Consider the following 20,570-nt stretch of genomic DNA (forward strand, 5'->3'; position numbering starts at 1 on the left):
GAGAACATTGCCTGCTCCACAGCTGACCCCTACAAAAGTGAATTTGCCAAGTCTATCTTGAGACAGAAGCTTGCAAACGTGTTGGGAGGTGTCGACTGACTAAAACTCCTCACTTGTAGAAGCTGCTGGTTGCGCTTTAATCTGTGATTAGAGAATTCAGCTCGGTGAATACAGGAAAGAAACAGTTGCCCACGGGATGGACGCCGGGGGCTTAAGGACAAGTAAACCTAGGGAGCTGCATAAGGGTTGGTGTCTTGTCACTTAGGGTGGATTGCTTTTTCATTCTTAGTTGCTTGGAGACTTATAGAGTGCACAATCGTTACAACACACAAACTTTAAATTAAACTGCCTTGCTTAGATATGCTGCCCACATCAGCTCACAACCGCTGGCCATGCTGCGTCTCCAACGTGAAATGTAACAATAGTTAAAATGAGGTGTATTTTCTTTGTCCTTGCAATTTAATCCAAAGCCTTCCCTGGGAGAAAGCAGCCGTCTCTAGAGGCAGAAGGGGGTCTTTGCCACTCAAAGCCTGAGACCCTCGGGCCTTTCCTCACCCCTCCTCTGCAAATGCCCTCTCCTCCCCCTTGCAAGAGCCCCTGTCCCACTCGGGCTGAGGCTCACCAGCTCCAAGATGGAGGTGCAGAGGGAGAGGAACCTGTGCAGGAGCCCGTCCGCGTTGCTCTTCATATGGGCCAGGGCCCGTTTGAGTTCAACAAAGTTGTAACATCTGCTGGTGCCCGTTGGCAGCCAATGAACGGCTTGCAGCTCCTGCAAGAGCCTAGAAATAAAAGAGGGAAGCCTCTGCAAAGGCCGAGAAGCGGCAGAGGAAGCCCTGTGCCGGGACCTCATCGCTGCCTTCTCGGCCTCCCAACCTGGAGATATGAAGAAGTGCTGCTCCAAAATGGGGCACTGCTTGAAGCAACTGGAGGCTCAGCTTCTCCCGGCACTTCAAGTATTGCAAATGTTTGACGTTAAAGTACCACCTGTGTGTGTGGGGGGGAGAAGTACCAGCTGAGGAAGGCTGGGCAGAAGATGCAGGAGGGGCACCTCCTGATTCCCTCCCTCCTTCTCCACCCCGCCCCCCAGGCTTCCTACCGAGTGAAGGCTTTGCGGACCAAGAAAAGGCGGAAGAAGGGAATGAACTGCATCAGCTGCCACAGCCGGGCCTCCCGATGCCAGTCGCCCAAAGAGAGAGCCTCGGAGCCCTCCTCGGGATGCACGCACAGCACCCCGAAGGGGGAGAAGACATAGTGCTGGGGCTTGATCAGGTACCCCGGAACGGTCACTAGGTCGTAAGGCCTGCAGCCAGGACGGGAGGAAGAGGAACAGTGCCTAGAGGAAACTGCCTTGGCTACTCGCCGCGTCCCAGGCGGGCTGGACGCCCCCCCCAGCAGCCCCAACAGGAGCGTCCCTTCCGGTCAGAGCCCGGAGCCGAAAACGGCCCTGCCCAGCCCCCAATCCCACACGAGCCAATCGCCCCGTCCCCGGCATCTCCGCGGGAAGCGCGGCGGCTCTCTCTCTCGCAAACTGCTCTCCAGCCGGGAAGGTCGGGCAGCCGGGCAGGGAGGAGGAGGAGGCCGGCTGGCCAGCCGGTGGGCGCTGCTAGACCTACACCCCCCCCCCCGCACCAACCACAAGGGCGGAGGGAGCCTCAGGCGCGACACGGTACCTGAAATGCCGGTTCGGGGCCGTGTTCAGGTAGAAGAACCGGATCTCCCCGGCGTGGTACCTCCTGGAGAGGAACTCGGCTGCCTGGAGCCCGCTCATCGGGGATTGCCTCTCGGCCGCGGGCGGGCGGGCGCGGAGAGGTCCGGGACAGGCGACCGCGGCGGACTCCGGAGAGGGCCTGCGGCCGGAATTGGGGGCGGGGAAGGGGGCCGGTCAGCGGCGCGGGCGGCCCCCTCCCCTCCCCGCCCCGCCCCGCTCGCCTCCGGCGGTGCTCACCGGTCGGCGGAGGCGAAGTCTACGGGCAGGGCGGCGGCCAGGGCCAGGGGCAGCGCGCCCAGCCCGTCCTCCCAGGGGGCTTCCCGGCGGGCCAGCCGGCCGCCCACCGGCCCCAGGCAGCGCTGCAGCTCCGGCAGGGAGACGGGGCGGGGGGCGAGCAGGCCGGCGGCGGGGGCGTCCCAGGCGGCGCGGAACGGGCAGGGCAGCCCCGCGAAGGCCGGCTCCGGGGCGGCGGGCAGGCGGCGGGCCTCGGCGGCCAGGGCCAGGGGCCAGGGGCGCTCGGCGTCGTCGTCCCCCGGCCCCGCGTCCTCTCCGGGGAAGGCCCGGCGCAGCGCCCCGAGGAGGTCCAGGTCGGCCAGCAGCGCGCGGCTCCCGCCGGCCTGGAAGCGCAGGGCCCGCAGGTAGGCGGGCAGCGGGGCGCGCCCGGAGAGCAGCCCGCGGAAGGGCGCGCAGAGCCGCAGCGCCTCCAGCAGCCGCAGCCAGGCGCGCCGCCCGCCGCCCCGCAGCACCGCCCGGCACACGGCCAGCAGCTCGGCCAGCAGCGCCGCCACCTCCCGCGGCTCCGCGCGGCCCGCCTCCCGCAGCTGCGTGGCCAGGCGCCGCCGGGGGGAGCGCGCCCAGGCCGGGTCCGGCTGCCCCGGGAGAGCCGCGCCGGAGTCCGCGGGCCGCGTCTGGGGCAGCCCCGGGACGGGCGGCGGGGCGCCCGGCGGCTCCATGGCGGCTGGGCCGGCGTTGCTAGGCGCGCGCGCGGCGTCGCCACCGGGCCCCCAACGGTCCGCTCCAGCGCGCCCCCTGCGGGCGGGACCGGACGCCGCGGCTGCGTCCGGCTCGCGCCCTTTCTCCGCCAGCCTTCTGGGCCTCGAGCAACCGGAACCCCTCGGCCCTGTTTAGCTCTTGTAATTTAGCTTTCTGGTTTTGTCTTTAGCTTCGCTTTCAACCCTTTCCTTTTTTTAATAGTAGCTATTTGGCTATTACTTGTAACCCACCCAGAATCACCCCGTGAGATGAGAGCGGTGTATTTATTTATTTATTTTATTTTAATTCCATTTATATCCCGCCCTTCTCCGAAGACTCAGGGCGGCTTACAAGCTTAGCAGTAGCCTTCATTCTATGTATATGCCTGCTTATTAGGGCTTTCACACACACCCCCAAGCGGCATTATTACAAAGTCAGCTTAATTGCCCCCAACAATCTGGGTCCTCATTTTACCTACCTGGGAAGGATGGAAGGCTGAGTCAACCTTGAGCCTGGTGGGATGCGAACCTGCACTAATTGCAGGCAGCTGGTGTTACTTAAGGAGGCATCAGCCCACTGCTCCACCAAGGCTAGATAGATTAATTAATAGATTAATTCCATTTTCCCTGTCAAACGTCCCTGTCCAGAAAAACGTGTATTTACATCTCTAACAAGATTCCTAACTTTACAAACGTTTCCCTACGTAGATCAAAACACTGAGTGGACTTCACCACCGCTACCCCTTTGCCTCACCCGGACAATCATCCTAGGGCCGTGGTGGCAAACCTATGGCATGCGTGCCACAGGTGGCACGCAAAGCCCTCTCTGTGGGCACGCACACTGTCGTCCCAGTCCTTTAGCTGGGTTTTATAAAACCTTTTTGCTTTAGGCCTCCACTGGTGTGTGCAAAAAAAAAGGTATAATCAATTTCAACTTTTCGCGGGGGAAAAAAGTTCTCGCAAAGTTGGAATTGATTAACTTTTTAGTCCCACCCAGTCTGCTGTTACCACGGCAGCCACACCCACCCAATGGGCCACGCCCACCCAGCACCCGACAATACATAAGTGGGTTTTGGGTTGCAGTTTGGGCCCTCGGTCTCTAAAAGGTTCGCCATCGCTGTCCTAGGGGTTCTTACTGCACTTAGCAACCCGTCTTCATCTCCATATTCATACATGTTCACTTTATATTTTCACAAAAGTGCCATAAAATTTCTGTCTTGCAGGTGATCTCTAGGGATAAATCCCACAGTTGGTCAATGTTCCTATACACAAAACTTGAAGTTCTTGCCAAATCAGATTACAAGACTCAGAAACTTTTATCCGTTTCTTTCATCATTTAATGCAATCCAAAAAACAAGACTACATAATTGCTGTGGAACTCCACTTATTATGTATCCAGAAAACGAAGAAATTACTCAATTTAACATGTAATAAAACTCAGTTGTGTCTTGTTAACCCAGGCCTCACCATTAGAGCGGACTAGAAAAAAGCAGTGGCAAGACACTTTCCACCGTTGCCCCCAAAACTATGCAGCTACCAGAAGTCAGGCAGTTACCCTTCCTTTGAACAGAGGTGCAGCTCAACACATTGTCCAGAGGGAGGGTTCCCAGAGGTTGAACATGGTTAAATTAAGGGGCATTCCTCCCTAGGTCTGTTCAGACTACCTGCTTTGCTTGAACAGATCGAGGGGAAGGCAGCCTCTCGCCTCCTTGGATCCCGGGGACCCCTTGGAGCTCTCCGGGCAAGAAGGCTCTGCAATGGGGCCTTTCAGGGACTTGATATTCCTACCTTTCATCCCACACGGCAAGCGAGGGAGAAGGGTATTGGTCCTGCTGCCGTCAGCCTCAAAGTAGTAATCTCTTGGGCATCTTCAGTCCAGCCAATTCCTCAGCAGTGCAACAACCGGCCTTCAGCAGCACTGCCCTCCAGCCATCACATTCCGGGACCTTGTCTGGCAATTTCCTCCCTGAGGCCACCAACCTGCGACCCTCTCCCTGTCGCATTTGAAGCAAGCGTGCCTCGGGAAAACCAGATGCTGTGGCTGAATTCAGGCCAGGCCAGGCCACTCACGTAAGCGTAACCAATTAAGCTTAATGTTCATCTGCGCAATGGAGCAACCACACGGGCTCAGGTCACAGGGAGCTAAACACAGCCGAGTTAGGGAATTTCCTGAGGCCATTTTGAAGAACCAAGACCACCCAAGGGGCCCTTTAGGCCATCCAATCCCACCGGTGCCCATTCTAAGTTGTCGGAGTCCTCCTTCAAGCAGACACTCCAGGGCCAGGCAAGGCCCTTGACCAGGATCCTTTGGGTAGGACTGCTTTGGGTGCTAGCCTCCACCTCGGCTCGGGAAAGGGCAAACAAGGCTCTGGCAAGCAGAGGTGGGGGGGTCCACAGAGGCAAAGAGCTTTGAGGGTTGGGTTCCAGCGGCCTTCAAGGGCCTCGGCCAGGAGACTTCTCAGTCATCGAAAGCTCCTCCTGACCCACTCTGGGTGCTGGGCCTCATTCTGCTTGTAAGGCAAGAGGACTCCAAGGCACTTTTCACACTCAACCAGGCCTTCTGAAGCAGCTCCCCTCTCCCGTGTTTTTCTAAGGGAAGGAGCCGCCTCGGCTCCTCTCATCACCCACCCAAATGTGTCCCCCCTGCTCCAGCCGTTGCAGCCGCTGCTTCCTCCTCCTCCTCCGCAGGGCGGGGAAGGCTCTCGGGGGGGGAGCTGGGGGAGTCAGCAGAAAGTCCATCGGAGGAGACCTGCGCCCGCGGGGCTTTCCGGCGTTCAGCGGCCCCGCAAGGGCGCCCTTCGGGGCTCCGTCCCAGCGGGCGCGGCGCGGGCGAGGCGGGTCAAGGGGCGTCGGGCCCCGGGAGGGCGGCGGGGTCGCGTCCGGAGGCCTCGTAGTCGGCGATCCTGCGCTGGACCAGGGAGGGCATCAGCCTCACGTAGGCGGCCATCAGGCGGTGGTTGGAGCGCACCAGCTTCCCGGCGCAGCCGTCCAGGCAGGCCTCCTGCGGGGGAGACATCGGGCGGGACGGGAGGGGCTCGCTCGCTCCCCGACCCCCCCCGCCCCCCCCGACCCCCCCGCCCCCCACCCCCCCGCCCGGCCCCACCTCGTCCCGGGTCAGCGCGCGGTAGTTGAGGTCGGCCACGCAGCGCTGGAAGCAGAGCTCCGTCATCCGGTTGTAGACCAGCAGGAAGTCCCGCAGCTGCAACGAGAGCGACGCCTCAGCACCCCCCCCGCACCGCCCCGCCCCGCCCCGCCCCGCCCGCACGCCCGGGGGAGGGGGGGCCCGGAGGGGGGGGCCGCTTACGCTGCGCAGCTGCTGCGTCTCCGGCGCGGGACCCTCCATGCGGGCTGCCCTCCGCTCCCCGTGACGCCACTTCCGCCGCGCTGACGCCGCTTCCGGCCTGCCTGCGCTGGGGCCGACGCGCGCCCGACCGACGCCGGAGCCTCCGGGGCCGGCCCGCAGCGGGTGAGCGGAGCCTGCCGGCCCCCCCCCCCGTCGACCGGGCGGGCGGGCGGGCGGGGGCGCCGGCGGGGACTGCGCGGGCCCCGGGGGGGGGAAGGGGCGGCGGCTGCTGCCCCCCCGGAGGCGGCCTCGTCCGCGCCCCCCGCCCGCCCCCCCGCCGCCCCCCGCCTGGCTCTTCCCCGGCCGGGCCGCTGCTGGCTCGGGACGGGGCTGGCGCCGCGGGAGCGAGGGGAGCCCTCCGACAGCTGCCGTCCTTCCCCCGCGTCCTCGGCCACCGCTTCCTCCCTCGCCCGGGGCTCCGCGGGAGGCTGCGGCGCCGCACCGGGCCCGGTCTGCGCCCCGCTGGAAGCCGTCGCAGGGTTGCCCGCGGGGGGGGGGTCGAGGCCAGGCGCGGCAGCTCAGCCCCCCCTCCTCTCCCCCCCCAGGCACCTCCCCCAAGCATGAGCGAAGGGCCGATGAGCAAGGCAGCCACCATGGAGATCCCCATCCACGGCAACGGAGACTCCCGACGCTTGGCGGATGACGACGGCTTGGAGCAGGTCCGGGCGTCGGGAGAAGGAGGGAGCGAGGGCGGCTGGCAGAGGAGATCCTGGATCCGTCAGGGCAGGGAAGCAGGGAAAACCCACATCACAAAAAATCGGGCTCCTCTCCATCCCTCGAGACGCCGTTTGGAGTCTGGTTACCTTGAACCTCCGAGGGAGGGGGCCTGCTCTCTGTGGCCCCAGCGGCCCGGGAGCGATTCAGGCTAGATAGGGGAGCCGGTGGCCCAGCTGGGCAAGGAAGTGGCCAGTCCGCCTTTCCTAGGGGTTCCCAAGCGGAACCTAGGAGATAGAGTCGGAAGGGACCGTGGAGGTCTTCCAGCCCAACCCGCTGCTCGAGTAGGAGGCCCTGTGTCCTTCAGAGAGATGGTTGTCCAGTTTTTTCTTAAAAGCCCCCAGTCATGGAGCATCCGCAACTTCTGGAGGGAAGCCGTTCAGCTGGTTAATTGCTCTCACCTTTAGGAAAGGTGCCTGTCTATTGGAGAGACGGTAGCCGGGTGGGGGGGTGGGGTGGGGGGATTGAGCTTGTTTAGTTCCTGGTCAAGAGGCGAAGCTGTAATGACAGGGCTGTCCTTTTAGAGGATCAGGGCTTAGGACTCTGCAGAACGCCCTTTGGAAAATCCTCTTCTGGTGGACCTTGCCCTGAGCAGAGGGGGGACTAGATGCTCTCTCGTGTTCGCTCCAGCTCTGACCGTGCGAAAACATTAGGCGGGCAGCCTCTTCTACTGGGTGCGCCCCCCCAATAGCTTTGGCCCCTGAGAATTCTCGCTGGCTAGCCAAGCGCAGGGTCCAGGCCCTGGGAAGAGGCCGGCTGTGCTGGACTTCGGAGCCGAGTTGAGGGGAGAAGCGGAGAGGCCTGGGGGAGGCGGCTGCAGAAAGGGGGTCCTTCCTAAAGCTTGGCCGTTGTGCGGTGAGTCCCGTTGTCGACAGGCCAGCCACGGCAAAGATGCCGCCTTGTGTCGCCTGGGGCTCCTTGCACCTGGGCAGGTGGCTGGAGGCTTGATTCTTCTCCCCCCCGCCCCCTTCCCTAGGACTTGCAGCAAGTGATGGTGTCGGGGCCCAACTTGAACGAGACCAGCATTGTCTCCGGAGGTTATGGGGGAACGGCTGAGGGCATCGTCCCCACCAGCATCATCAAAGGTCAGCATTTGAAGGAACTGCTGGAGGGGCAGGGGCTGCCTCGGCCATTGCCCAGCTTTCTCGGCCTGCTGGTTGAGACCGCTTGGAAGTCCCCTTCCCTGTGCAGGCAGCCATGTCTGTCCCCCCCCCAGAGCTCCTTGGGGGCGAGAGGGAGGTGGGCGCCTTGGTGGTCCTCTTTCACTGTCTCATTGCTCATTGCCACCTCCCATCCCACCTCCTCCTCCTCCTCTCTGCCCATTTGTCACACGCATCGCCCCCCCTTGTGTTTTCTCACCCCCTCTGGTGCGGCTCTCCTCCCCTCCCCTCCATTTCAGGCCCCCTCACTCCATCTCACCCTCCCCGAGGACCACTCATCTGCCCCAACCCTTCGGCTGCCAGCCGCGTAGCCAGCCAGGCGCCCATGGCCACAGGTATCGTCCTGCGGGGGGCCAGGGGAGATCTCTGGGGGAATGGGGGCTCCGTACCCCTTTCAGCGAGGTTGGGGGGAAGGGGGTCGCCGTCCTTCTGGTGGGCATCCTTCCTTGCCAATTGCAGGCTCCAATTTGCACCAGCCACATCCCAACCCAGCCATGACGGGGGAGGAGGCGGCTGCGGCAGCTGCTGCCACGCGAGGAGTGGCTGTGGAGAAGCTTGACATTGTCAGGAAATGGGGCATCAACACCTACAAAGTAAGCCCCCTTTGGGACCGGGGGGGGGGGCAGGTCAGACCAGGGTCCTGGACTTTGCAGGGCTCCCACTGGGCCCTGCGGAGGATCCCCGGTGTGGGGTGATGGGCTCTGCTGGCGGGGAGATGAACTTCCCTGGCTGCTTGTGGGGATCTTGGCTGGGAGGCAGAGGCGGCCTCTGCCGAGGCAACTACCCTGAGTTAGCAGAGGGCCGTTGGGTCACGCTCTCTCCTGGCTCTCCGACTGCGCCCGCCGGCCCCTTCAGTGCCCTCCCTCAGATCTTGGCCCTCTCTGTTCCCCTCGTGCCTGGATTTCCGGCGGCTTCCAGGGTACGCTCTTCCCGGAGGCGTCACGCGGGCGAGGAGGGTAAGAGATGCTTTCCCAAAAGCCAGCCTGCTCTCTGCTCTTCCCTCGGGCACCGCTCAGTGTACCAAGCAGCTGCTGTCGGAGCGCTTTGGGCGCGGCTCGCGGACCGTCGACCTGGAGCTGGAGACCCAGATTGAGCTGCTGCGGGACACCAAGCGCAAATACGAGTCCCTGCTGGGCCTGGCACGGGCCCTCACCAACCACTTCTACAGCCTCGTCCAGACGCAGCACGCCCTGGCAGATGCCTTCTCGGACCTCAGCCAGAAGTCCCCCGAGCTGCAGGTAAGCCCACCTCCCCCTCCCTCTTGGGGGGCAAGCTAAGCTGGCTCACACCCTGCTGGGACGGGCAGGGGGCAGCTGCTGGGAGGTAGAGCGAGCCTTTCAGCCTGGAGATGAGGCTCGGGGAAGGGCACAGCTGGCCAGGGTGGACGTGCGAGGCGGGAGGAGAGCGGCTTCCTCCTTTCCAAACCACCCAGAGGAGGCCAAAGCTTCCTGTGCCACCGTCCCCTCCCCCCCCGGCTTATTCCTCCCCCTCTTAAAGCAAGAGGCAGTCCTCCCTTCTGGGCAGAGCAGGGGCAGGTGCCCTTCCGCGGCTGGTGGGTGGGGGTGCCGCGTGGAAGGGGCTTCCTCCGTCTTCTCTGGCCCTCCTCGCAGGAGGAGTTTGGATACAACGCCGAGACGCAGAAGCTGCTGTGCAAGAACGGAGAGACGCTCCTGGGGGCCGTCAACTTCTTCGTCTCCAGCATCAACACCCTCGTCAACAAAACCATGGAGGACACCCTCATGACCGTTAAGCAGTACGAGACGGCCAGGTGGGTCCTCCCCGGGGGCTTTGGGGGTAGGAGGTGGGGGCAGGGCTGCTGTGGCCCTTTGACCTTCTCCCCCCCCTCCCCCTCGGTGCAGGCTGGAGTACGATGCTTACCGCACAGACCTGGAGGAGCTCAACCTGGGGCCCCGGGATGCCAGCACGCTCTGCCGCTTGGATGCCGCCCAGGCCAACTTCCACGCCCACCGCGCCAAGTACGAGAAGCTGCGGGCGGACGTGGCCGTCAAGCTGAAGTTCCTGGAAGAGAACAAGGTGAGCCTGGCCGGCAGGCATCGCTGGGCCTGCACAAGAAGCAGCTCCGAGGGAGGCGCTGATGCCAGCTGGGCCCTGATCTGCACTCCTCCTCCCCCCCCCCAGGTGAAGGTGATGCACAAGCAGCTCCTGCTCTTCCACAACGCCATCTCGGCCTACTTCGCTGGGAACCAGCAGCAGCTGGAGCAGACCTTGAAACAGTTCAACATCAAGCTGAAGAGCCCCGGGACCGACAAGCCCTCCTGGCTGGAGGAGCAGTGAGCAGGGCCTGTGCTCCTCCCGCCCTTCATGGACTCGGAGGGGGGCTCCTGCCGTGGGGCCCTTTCCTCTCTCGTGCCCTTCGGGGGCTGGGTTAAGTCCTTTCCCATTTTGGGGGGGCGGGGCTGGAGCAGCTGAGCCCCCCCCATTCCTCCGCAATGCCAGGAAGCAACAAGCACTTTCTTACTCTGAGGGTGGGGAGAAGGGTGCCTCCGCCTGCCCCCAATAATGGTCTCTGGTGGGGGATGGGGTCGAGTCGGTCCCAGCCGCTCTCTGTGTCTCCTGGCTGGCCTTGGGCCTCAACCCCCTCGGCCTGCTGTCCCTGGGGACCGCGCTCTGATCCTGCCCCCCACCTTCAAGGAAGGCAGCTGTGGGTTGACGGCATTGGGCCCATGGGGGCTACTCCGGGGGTGAAGAGCCCAAGATGAGATTGGCCCCCTATTTTGGGGGCCAGGGACCAAACACTTCCTGGCTCCAGCCTCTGGGGAGGGTGTGTGCGTGTGCGCATGTGTGTGGTATGTGCGTTCATCATGGCCAGTGTCCCATATTGTGTTCCGGGGGGGTGGGCCTGCGAGTGGCAGACTCCGGCCTTCCACCTAGCCGGCCCCGGCCGACACTCCAGCCCCGACCTCTGTAAAGATTCCCCAATAAACGGTACCAAATGGCTGCAGCGCAGAAGTCTCTTTGCGGAGCCCAGGGTGGAGGGCGGCCCCTGGGGCAGCCAACAAAGGGCAGGTGGCTCTGCCATCCAGTGCCACCCTGGTTAGCAGAAGGGCAAAGATCCCAGTCCTGCCTGCTGGAGGGGGGGCACCCCCCCCCCCCCGCTAAGCCCTCTCCGCCCAATTGTTTTGCAGCCAGTCAATGCACTATCCAGGCACCGCTGGGGGGCAGGTGGCTGCTGTCAAAGCTGCCTCCCACTTGGAGGGGCAGCAGCTGCCGGGGAGCCACGCATTGAGCCCCCTCTTGGCTTAAGGTTGTTATAGGGAGAATCGCTGGTCACGGCTGGCAGAGCCGTGTGCTGTGGCTGCAACGAGACCCAAGCCCGCCCTGGACCGCGTCAGCCGATGCCAGGCCGAGGTTGTGAGGCAGCCCTGCTCTGCTGCCCTGCCCCGAGTGGCCGTGCCCCCTTCCTGGGGCCACCACCCAAGGAAGGCCTGGCCAAGGTCAGTCCTACTCGGGCCTGGTGGAGCTTGGCTGGTTCAGGCTAAGGAAGGGAAAGGAGGCCGAGGGGCGCACGAGGCGGGGATTTGGGACAAGAAGCAGGCAGCGATGCAAGGATCTTGGGCTGCAGCTAGCACACTGCTCCATATCCCTTGGACCAACTGCTCTCACCACTGGGGCTGTCGTCATAAACACTGAAATCTCCCACAGCAGATCCAGGGCTCTGTGTGTGTGTGTGAAAGCCCATAGTCCACTTCGCTTCTGGTCCCCCTTGGCTGCCTCACGCACCAAGTTCAGCCCGTGACCCCTGCAGCTCCTCGTTCTCCAGGATCAAGGCGGGGCTCCAGGTCTCTGAAGCCCTGGGTTTCTCTCTTCCTAAATGGAGAATTTTACTTCTAAGGCAATTCTGTTCCGGCATACTTAGCCTACTTCTGTACCCACTAGAGATGTTTTTAATTTTATTTCTTCAGCCAATTAGGGATGGGGTGAAAAGTGGATTGTTAATCCGAATTCTGGTCACAGGCTGCTCTCCGAGAAAGCCGTCTCCATCACACAAGAGCAAGCTAAAGAAATTGGATGCAATTAATAAAAAGGCAGCATAGCTGCAGTGCCCTCCATTTATTTCCCGCCCTCCCAATCTTGCAAACCACCCCAGTTCTGACCACAGCTAAGAATAACTTCATATTAAATGTCCTTTTAGAGGATTTATTCTCCAAAGCTTCAGAAGGCAGGACAGGAAGCAACGGATGGAAACAAGGAGAGAACCACCTTAGAATTAATGAGAAATTTCTGTCAGGGAGAACAGTGGAACGGCTTCTCTCCGGAAGTTGTGGGTGCTCCGACCCTGGAGTTTTAAAGGAGAGACTGGCCAACCATTCAACTGAAATGGTACAGGGGGTTGGGCTAGATGACCTCCAAGGTGCCTTTCAGCTCTAGTACAGCCAGGGCTTGCTCAGTTCTCCCAGGGAGTTGCCTCAACCTCACGAAGCCTGTCTGTTCCCTCCTTGAGCAGCATAGACACCGTTGGCAGCCCAAATCCACAGCGTTCAGTGGTTACCTTTTGACTTGTGATTCACAACAGAACACGGCACAATTTCTCAACATTTTGACAAGAAGGGGCCAGCCCCGCCCCAGAGAGGGCCCCAACTGGACAGGCCTTGGTTAGGCCACTGAGGAAGCTGAAAAGAGAGAAACTCAGCCTGGAAATAAGGAATTTCCTGACAGGCCAATCAATGGAACGACTTGCCTCCAAAAGCGGTGGGTGCTCCATAAGTAGAGGTTTTCAAGAAAAAAATGGACAACCGTTTGTCTGGGATGATATCCTGCCTTGGGTGGGGGGTTGGGCTAGAAGACTCCCAAGGTGCCTCCCAGGCCGAAGATTCTCCGATTCCATGGCCTGCACACTATCACTTCTCTAATTTCAGTCATGATAGCCTTCAGCTGGAATTTTGATGTCTTTGTGGGCACACAAAACAAATGAGTCTCCGTATAAACTTTGTATTCATTTTAATTATTGCTCCATTATACAAAAGGAAAATTCCTTGCGTTCTAATTGCCAGACCCAGCTACAACCACACAATTAGACAAGTTGCCAAGGCACTGCATAAGCCATAAGGGAATCACACCCATCTTTTAGCATTTCTCTAGTTATAGCATCCTCACCTGCAGCCTTACAGTTTTTGAACTTTCTTTAGGGTTTGCAACTTCCTTTCCGTGCATTTTCTTTTCTTGGAATTTGTTTCAAATCCACTCCCTGAGGCATCCCTGTCCTTTCGATCCAACACCTTGTGCCTTGTGCGTTCCATCCTCAGTTTCATCCCAGATCACTTTTATTCTTCGCTGGACGACCCACCGGCCCCTTCACTGCCTCCCTCCCGGCGTATTTCCCTAGCAGACGCCTCAGTCCCTTCAACAAGGACAGAGCTTCTTCGGCTGGACTAGGAAAGGCCTTAAAACTCCAGGGATACGTTTAGGGATGCCTTGAAATTCACCTGTGTTGAACCGGCAATCAAGCATCAGGAGTTGACCACAGGAAATGTTTTAGGACATTTTGCACTATTCATAAAATGTTTTATAAAATTTGCCAAATTTCAATTCCATTTGGGTCCCAAACTGGATGCATTCTGTAAAGTTAGCCCATTTGAAGCTAACCATGGTTCAAAAATGTTGCATAGCCTGGTTAAAGGTCACAAGCAGAAATGGGAGTTTTAACTTATAGCATTCAGTTCTTCTGGAGAAGCCAGTTTATCCTTCCCAAACCAATTCCCCCCCCCCTTCCAATCCTCGTTCACATTTTTTCTCTCTGAATCTTTGCACCCCCCTTTTACTCTCCTGCCCAATCGATCCCACAAGCATTGTCTGAAGAAGCCTCTGCTTTTCTCCTCCCGCCCGTTTCCTTCCCTCACCCAAGGCCCCTCCAGGACTGTCCTGCAGGCGGGAGACGCCGCGAGAGGCTCCGCTCCTCCAACAGCCTCTCCGCGGGTCTCCTTGACCCTCCGGGGCGCTGCCGGCCTTAGGAGAGCCTTGCTCGACGGCCAAGCCACGTGAAGTCGCTCGAGGGAACCCGACGCGAGCTTGGCAGGAGGTGTGAGCGGGACTCCGGGGAATGGGAGGGCGATAGCCGGCCCGGCAGGTCCCGACCGGAAGCTGACCCCCAGAGCGAGCCCAGCAAGGAGCCGGCTGCGCCTGGCCGCCGAGCGCGGGTTTGAGGTCGGCGAGGCCGCCACGCAGGTAGGGCGGGGCGAGGCGCGGGCGGGGCCGGCCCAGCAAGGGACGGAGGGAGGGAAGGAGATGCCGGCCCGCAATCGACGCCGCCGCCCGAGAGGGAGCTCGCGCGGACACCTCTCTGCCCCACCAAACTGGCCGGAGGGGAGCCGGAGCCTTGCCTGCCGCTTCCGCCGGACGGCCCCTCGAAGAAAAGCCGGGGAGCGGCCCTCCCTGCGAGCCCGCCCGCCTCAAGAGGCCCTCGGGGCCGCACCGCCTGGCCTGGCCTGCCCGGGCAGAGGCTCGCGCGTCCCGGAGGCGGCTCCGGGTCCTCTCTGCGCTCCCGTCCGGCCGTGCCTCTTCCGCCTCGGCCTTTCCCCTAAGCGCCACGCCCGCCCCCCGCCGCCCCCGAGGGGACGACCGAAGGCGCGCCGGGCCACCTGCCGCTGCGCCCGCCCCCCCCCCCGCCATCCGCCTCTGCCGACGATGGTGACTCTGGAGGGCTCACCCGCCGCGCCCTCGCCTGAGGACTGGACGGGGCCGGGGCCGCCGAGCATCTCCGCCTCAGGGGCCGCCTCCGCCTCTTCGGCCCGCACGTCCCCCGAGAGTCCTTCGCTGCTCCCGCCGCCGCCGCCCCCGCCGCCGCCCCCGCCGGCATTGACCCTGGTCGACGCCGCGCCCTGCGAGGGGGCGGCCGAAGAGCCCTCCACGCGGCGTCCGGTCCGGCTGCGGAACTTCAACTGGGAGGCCATCCCGGCAGAGCGCATCTGCGGGCGCCCCAACCTTTGGACGGCGGCGCGACGGCGCGGCGACTGGGCGCCCGACTGGCGTCTGCTGGAAGAGCTCTTCGGGCAGCGGCCGGAGCCGGGCGGCGGCGGACTCCGGGCCCCCCCCGCAACGGAGCAGGTGAGGGCGGGCGGAAGCGCATCACGGGCTCTGTTGGGCAGGTCGGGCCGTCCCACCCTCGGCTGCTCGCTCTTCCGACGGCTGCTTCCTGCCGCAGGGCCGAGCCAGTCCAGGGAGTCGGGCGGGCCGGCGGCTTGGCTTCCCCGGGCCAGGGGCTGCGGCGAAGGTCACCCCCTTCGGGGGAGGAAGGATTGGGCCGCCGACCTCCTCCCGCAAGCGCGTTTTGTTTCTGTGTCTTGGAGCCCGAATTCAAGGTGGGGGGGGGGAAACCTCTGCAGGACAGTTTAATCCGTTTGTCGGAGCTGGTTGTTTCAGAACGTGAATTCTTTAAGCATCCAGCCATGCCGGATTTGCACAATCTGCTCTCCTCCCCCCAGGGTATCCCCACCCCACCCGAACGAAACAGGAATGGGTCAATGCAAACAAATCTTCTAGGACATTTTCCCAATTCAGCCTCTCGGCAAGAGCCTGGCGGCCTTGGCTCCCCGGCCTCTGGCCTCCCATCGGTCCTTTAATGGCAGCCTTTCTTTAGGCAGCTCAATATGGTCTGAGCAGGGCTCTCTTTCTTTTGTCCTCAGAAGAGTTTTGCCGGTAGAGCTCCCTGAGCCATGGAAGCTCACCCAAATCCTTCTGAGTTTAGGGAAATCGGAGTCTTGTGCTTCCTGCTCTGGTGTGGAATTTAATTGAGGATCAAATCTGGATAACTCATTAACACCGCCCATTTGCTCAAGAGCCACCCAGATTTCCCTCTGGGAGGCCTTTGCTTTGAAAACCAGGAAGGAATGATGCCTCCGCCTGTGTGTGTGTGTGTGTGGGGGGGTTTAATACCACCATTGGGGGCAACACCTGGAGGACAAAATGAGTTCTTGATTAATCTCATCAAGATGGAAGATTTCACAGAGGGGAATACAGAGAGAGAGAGAGAGAGAGAGAGAGAGAGAGAGAGAGAGAGAGAGAGAGAGAGAGAGAGAGAGAATTGTGAAGAAGGGCAAAGTGAGCCCACCTGAGCTGGGTAATACATGATGGGGTGGGGGAGGGGTGGGCATGGAATGGCACTCTTTCAGCTGCTGCTGAGGGCAGGGTGGATGCCAGCTGGCACAGAATATATGCATGTATGTATGTGTGTATATTGGAAACGTGTATATATGGTCACCCCACTTTCTGCCAGCTCTGGGTGGCTGCCAGCTCTTTCCCAGCTCCCTTGGGTTGCGGTGTCTCTTCTTCCCCGGGTGGGCGAAGGTCTGGAGGGCGCCTCTGACAAGCTACCCAGTTGGGCGGCCTAGAGACAAGTGGCAAAGCCACTGGGAAGTGAGGCTGGGCGGAAGGGACGAAGCCGACGCTGCACAGGGAGGCCAGGGACGCGAGGGGCCAGCTCTCCGGGGGCTTGGCTTGGCTTGGTGGGGGGCCCTCTGGCTCCAGAGGCGGAAGCTGAGCAGGATCCGGGGCTCCTCTTGTCTGCAGCCAAGGGGAGAGATGAGGGACCTGCCAGGTGGTGGCACTCAAGAGGGGCTGCCAAAGTCTTTTTCAAGAGGGCAAGAACATCTCGCAGCCCCCATCCCTCCCTCTCCCCTAATCTCCCCCTCATTTTAGGCCCCCCTCTTGGATGCCAAGAAAATCCTGAACCTGGGCATCTTCCTCAAGCAGTTCAAGAGGTTAGGAGGAGGGGGGCGGAGGGAGGGACCCCAGGCTTCGGGTGGGGCAAGCCACCAGGAAGCTCTCCCTACACTCTAGGCCAGTCCAGGACATCGTGGCTGACATCTACCGTGGCACCGGAGCCCCTTACGGGCCGGAGAAGCTGCTGGAACTCTTCAGGATGCTTCCTGACGGGAAGGAGGTGACTGGGGGGCTCGGGGGGGGGGCAGAGGGGCTCTTGCCACCTCGCCAGTTTCACGGCTGGCGTTTCTCCTGGGAAGGTGGAGAAGCTGGAGTCTTTCCAGGGTGACCGCAGCCGTCTCTCAGAGGCCGAAGTCTTTGCGCTGCTCCTCATCCAAGTGCCCAGGTGAGGGGCCGATCCAGGCATGGGGGGGCAGCTCTGAGGGTACTGCCGGACAGCCCCCCTACGGCCCCCTCTTGTCTTCCAGCTACGCCCGTCGCCTGGAGCTCCTCGTGTTGAAGCTGCAGCTGCTCCCCCAGCTCAGCGCCCTCCACTCGGCCATACAGACCCTGACCAAGGCAGCCATGGGTGCGCGGAGCCCGGCTCTCTCCTCCCTTCCCCCGCCCGTGGCCAGGAGGGGCTAATGCCCTGTGGGGGCCAGGTTGGGGCCCCTCATCTGGGCTCTCCGCAGAGGGGCGGGGCTGGGGCAGATGCCGCCCTCATTGTTCAGCTCCCTCCCTCCCTCCCCACAGAGCTGCTGGGTTGCGAAGAGCTGCATGACCTCGTCCGGCTGGTGCTGAAGACGGGGAACTACATGAACGAGGTGACTCCTGGGGGCTCTTCCTGGGGCGGCAGCACCAGCTGGCCAGGGCTCTCAGGGGCTCAATTGCCCCATCACCCAAGGGTGCCTGGGGGTCGGGTGGGATCCCTCAAGAGAAGCAGCTGGCTGGTTCCCTGCGGGGGGGGCATCTGGACGGCCTCCGGAGAGCGCAGCTGCCTCTGGCCAGCCGTGCCAGGCCTCGTGAGGGTGGGCGGTACAGGTGCATGACTCCCTTTGCCCCCCCTCCTCCTGCAGGGAGGCTATGCCGGCTCTGCCTGCGGCTTTCACGTGTCATCCCTGCTGAGGCTGCCAGACACGAAGGGCAACCAGCCGGGCATGGACCTGTTGCATTTCGTGGCCTTGGTGAGGATTTGGGCCTGTGGGGTGGGAGGGAGGCGGGGAAGCTCCGGAAGGGGGAGGAGAAGGGTCTCCCCACCCACCCCCTGTGGCCATGGGCTGCCTTGAGGAGCTCCTGGAGCAGGTGGCTGCTGATCTTCAGGACTGGACGGGAGGGGGGCGAAGGTCCCGCCTTGACCTGCCTTTGGCGGGGGTGGGGACTGTGGAAGGACCCTGGGTCCTGGTCCCCTATTCCATAGAGAAAGGGACCCCGCTCCTCTCTATGCTGTTTGGCCTGCTGCGGCAGCTGGAAAAGCAGCCCTAGCGACCGTCTGCCAAAACCTGTCTGGGAGGCCGCCCAGAGTGCAGTGGTTTCCCGGCAGATCAAAGGCGGGATGGTGTGTGGGGGGGAGAGAATCGCTCAAATGCACCCCCCAGCCCTGTCTTTTTTAAAAGAGGAAGTCCGGTTCTGGCGTTTTCATAGTGACGGGTGCCGTGGGCTAAAAACATTTCAAAATGAACAAGCCGGCCTGGTCTGATGGGTTTGGGGTTTTAATTATTGCTTTTAAGTAATTTATTTATTGTATTTGGGCACTATGGTTTAATCTGTTTTTAATTTTTGTATTTTGGTATTTATTGCCCTGTTCACCGCCCTGAGTCCTTCGGGAGAAGGGCGGTATACAAATAAAATAAAATAAAATAAATAAAATCCCTGTCCTTCGACCGCAGGTGATAGGAGGAGTGTTAGAGAAAATCCTCAGGGGGAGGGGGGATTGGAGCATGCGCCGCCCCCCCCCCGGCCTTGTCCCAGGGGACACCTTTCGACCCCCCCCCTTTGTCTCCTCTCCAGGAGGCCGAGAGGAAGGACCCTGGCCTTCTGCACTTTCCTCAGCGGCTCCAGCACGCGGCCCCTGCCTCACGGTAAGGGAGGCAATGCAGGAGACCCCGGGGGGGGGGAGGGAGAGAGGCCGGATCCGCCCCATCTTGCAGGGCGGAGGAGACGGGTGGGCCTGTGGCTGCTCTCCTTCGCAGGATCGATGACCAGGAGGTGGGGGCAGAATTGCAGAGCCTGGAGCAGCGTCTCTCAGCAGCTCAGGGGGACCTGGAGGGCCTCGGCTTGGAGGCCCAGATGGGGCAATTCCTGCACTTGGCAGAAGTGGAACTGAGGGCCGTGAAAGCTGCCCAGCAAGGCCTCCAGCAGGCCACGGCCAGGCTCTCTGACTTCCTCTGCGAAGACCCCGAGGCCTTCAGCTTGCCCGAGTGCTGCGGCATCTTCCAGGCCTTTGGAGAGCGTTTCCTCATGGCCATCGAGGTAGGTCGGGCCCTGGTGTGGCTGTCTCCCCACTGCCAAGGAAGCATGGTTCACAGAGGCCTCCTGAAAGGCGGCGGGGGGCAACGCTATCTTCGTGGGGCCAGCCGCTCACCTCTTCCCTGGGGTCCCCCCCCCCGCAGGAGAACCGGGCCAGAGAGGCCACCATGCACCGGGAGCAGCGACGGCGGTGGCAGCAGGAGCAGGCGAAGCAGAAGCGGCGCTCCATCGCCACCTGCTCCTTCCAAGAGCCCGGCCTGCAGGACGTGGAGATGGACCTGCTCGCCCTGGGGGCTCCTGCCTCTGGGCGCCGCAGCCGCCCCCCACGGGGTCCCCGCTCCTCCAAAGGCAGCCCCTGCGGGAGGGAGAGGCCCCTGCACCTCAAACGGCGCCACACGCTCACCGTGCTGTCTCCCTGCTTTGAGACCCTCGAGGCTGTCCCTGAGGCCCCACCCCCGGCCCCTCCCCCAGCCCCACCGAGCCGTGGCAAGAAGGCCGGCTTCTTTGGCCAGGGCCTCAAGGCCTTGCTCAGCTGCCCCCCAGCCACACCCGCCTCCCCCACCTCCACCCAGGGCCCCCTCTCCCCCAGCAGCCTCCGCCTGCCTACCCTCTCCCGAGAGAAGGGGCCAGAGAGCTCCTCGTCCCCCACCTCCAACGAGGTCTGTGGCCTGGTGGGGTTCCTGCGTCGCCTGAGTGTAGGAGAGAAGCCCCGCAGCCCCTCCTAGTCCCAGGCTGAGTCCCTGGTCTAGCGAAGGGAGCTGTCAGTACCCCCTATGCCCCCCCAGTCCCTCCTGTTCCCTCCGCGTGTGGGTCCAGACGGGGGCTGTTTTAACCTCCTCCTGTGTCCTTTCTCTGCCTTGACTAGTGTTAAGTGACCACTTTGTTTACGCTCAATAAACCTTTTTCAACTTCTCTCGCCTTGTCTGGTCTGAGCCACGCTCACCTGCCCTGACAAAAGCTTAGCTGGCCAGGCCGGAGGGCTCCTCTGACCCAGTGCTGCCCTGGGGCAGTGAGGGCAACGCCTTGGGGCTCGGAGATACATCAGAAACTCATGAATTAAAGTTGCAAATACTTTTTGAAATGCCGCGGCCTTAAAACATTCCTTTTCCATCAGGCTGACCTGGACTGACGATAGGGATTTTTAAAATGTTTTTTAATTTTAATTTATTAATTTTAATTATTTCATTGGGGCTGTTAGTTTAATTCTTTTTAACTTTTGCATTGTTGTATTTTTATTGTTGTTAGCCGCCCTGAGTCCTTTGGGAGATAGGGTGGCATATAAGTCCCAAAAATAAATAAATAAATAAAAAATAATAAATATATCCGAAGCAGCTCCCCATCACTGGAGGCCTGGAAGCTTTGGAGGATGCCCTTTGCGGCCTTGCAGCCTCTCCAAAGAGGGAAGAAGCACCTCCCGTTCTCCTCTGCTTCGGTGGGCTCCAGAGGCCGGAGGACAGCAGGACCCCCTGGCATGGCTTCCAGGGAGAGGGAGGACTGGCGTGTGACCACAAATGAAATGTCACCTGTGGCAGGCGTGTCACAGGTTGCCTGTC

General features: G+C 61.5%; 4 protein-coding genes across 9 annotated transcripts in view; 2 read left to right on the forward strand and 2 right to left on the reverse strand.

The window, feature by feature from the left end:
• The window catches only part of DNHD1 (dynein heavy chain domain 1), a gene marked incomplete at its 5' end in the record, with an annotated part of 43,795 nt that extends 38,495 nt beyond the window's left edge, over positions 1 to 5,300 (reverse strand). Inside the window, 9 exon segments of the mRNA XM_081327674.1 lie at positions 623 to 779; positions 874 to 984; positions 1,097 to 1,300; positions 1,671 to 1,847; positions 1,946 to 2,703; positions 2,706 to 2,797; positions 4,750 to 4,780; positions 4,909 to 5,047; positions 5,167 to 5,300. Of these exon segments, the coding sequence (XP_081183800.1) occupies positions 623 to 779; positions 874 to 984; positions 1,097 to 1,300; positions 1,671 to 1,847; positions 1,946 to 2,703; positions 2,706 to 2,797; positions 4,750 to 4,780; positions 4,909 to 5,047; positions 5,167 to 5,300 (1,803 nt within the window).
• Positions 3,991 to 6,122, reverse strand: TIMM10B (translocase of inner mitochondrial membrane 10B). 2 transcript variants are annotated; one of them, XM_081327164.1, is made up of 3 exons: positions 5,984 to 6,060; positions 5,783 to 5,878; positions 3,991 to 5,680 (listed from the first exon to the last, which is right to left on the reverse strand). In XM_081327164.1, the coding sequence occupies exons 1-3, from the start codon at positions 6,020 to 6,022 to the stop codon at positions 5,519 to 5,521; spliced, it is 297 nt and encodes a 98-aa protein (XP_081183290.1). In that variant the 5' UTR covers positions 6,023 to 6,060; the 3' UTR covers positions 3,991 to 5,518. The 2 variants fall into 2 exon arrangements, with proteins under 2 accessions (XP_081183290.1, XP_081183289.1); XM_081327163.1 differs by having other exon boundaries at positions 5,783 to 6,122.
• On the forward strand, positions 5,969 to 10,853 carry ARFIP2 (ARF interacting protein 2). Of its 5 annotated transcripts, XM_081327160.1 has the most exons (9): positions 5,969 to 6,145; positions 6,568 to 6,681; positions 7,713 to 7,821; positions 8,136 to 8,231; positions 8,356 to 8,489; positions 8,913 to 9,134; positions 9,507 to 9,664; positions 9,756 to 9,930; positions 10,036 to 10,853. In XM_081327160.1, exons 2-9 carry the CDS (start codon positions 6,583 to 6,585, stop codon positions 10,189 to 10,191), a joined length of 1,149 nt encoding a protein of 382 aa, XP_081183286.1. In that variant the 5' UTR covers positions 5,969 to 6,145; positions 6,568 to 6,582; the 3' UTR covers positions 10,192 to 10,853. The 5 variants fall into 5 exon arrangements, with proteins under 5 accessions (XP_081183286.1, XP_081183284.1, XP_081183287.1 ...); XM_081327158.1 differs by having other exon boundaries at positions 9,507 to 9,930; XM_081327161.1 differs by lacking the exon at positions 8,136 to 8,231.
• Positions 10,719 to 19,742, forward strand: LOC308668015 (uncharacterized protein; the record flags this gene model as incomplete). The annotated part of the gene is made up of 12 exons (XM_081327675.1): positions 10,719 to 10,950; positions 11,162 to 11,351; positions 13,962 to 14,958; positions 16,549 to 16,610; positions 16,690 to 16,792; positions 16,872 to 16,957; positions 17,040 to 17,140; positions 17,305 to 17,375; positions 17,628 to 17,735; positions 18,559 to 18,629; positions 18,741 to 19,020; positions 19,161 to 19,742. The coding sequence occupies 12 exons, from the start codon at positions 10,719 to 10,721 to the stop codon at positions 19,740 to 19,742; spliced, it is 2,883 nt and encodes a 960-aa protein (XP_081183801.1).
• Positions 19,743 to 20,570: the final 828 nt, after the last annotated feature.

This window comes from Vipera berus (assembly GCF_964194415.1).
Source record: "Vipera berus genome assembly, chromosome: 4".
NCBI classification, from domain to species: Eukaryota; Metazoa; Chordata; class Lepidosauria; order Squamata; family Viperidae; genus Vipera; species Vipera berus.

What these genes read in the sequence shown, in the direction of transcription:
- TIMM10B (XM_081327163.1), bottom strand. Translation starts at nt 6,022, where the DNA reads ATGGAGGGTCCCGCGCCGGAGACGCAGCAGCTGCGCAGCGTAAGCGGC. An exon ending in GCGCGCTGACCCGGGACGAG is followed by an intron (nt 5,681 to 5,782) that starts GTGGGGCCGGGC and finishes TCTCCCCCGCAG; the next exon opens with GAGGCCTGCCTGGACGGCTG.
- ARFIP2 (XM_081327158.1), top strand. Translation starts at nt 6,583, where the DNA reads ATGAGCGAAGGGCCGATGAGCAAGGCAGCCACCATGGAGATCCCCATC. An exon ending in GGGGCATCAACACCTACAAA is followed by an intron (nt 8,490 to 8,912) that starts GTAAGCCCCCTT and finishes GGCACCGCTCAG; the next exon opens with TGTACCAAGCAGCTGCTGTC. An exon ending in AGTTCCTGGAAGAGAACAAG is followed by an intron (nt 9,931 to 10,035) that starts GTGAGCCTGGCC and finishes CCCCCCCCCCAG; the next exon opens with GTGAAGGTGATGCACAAGCA.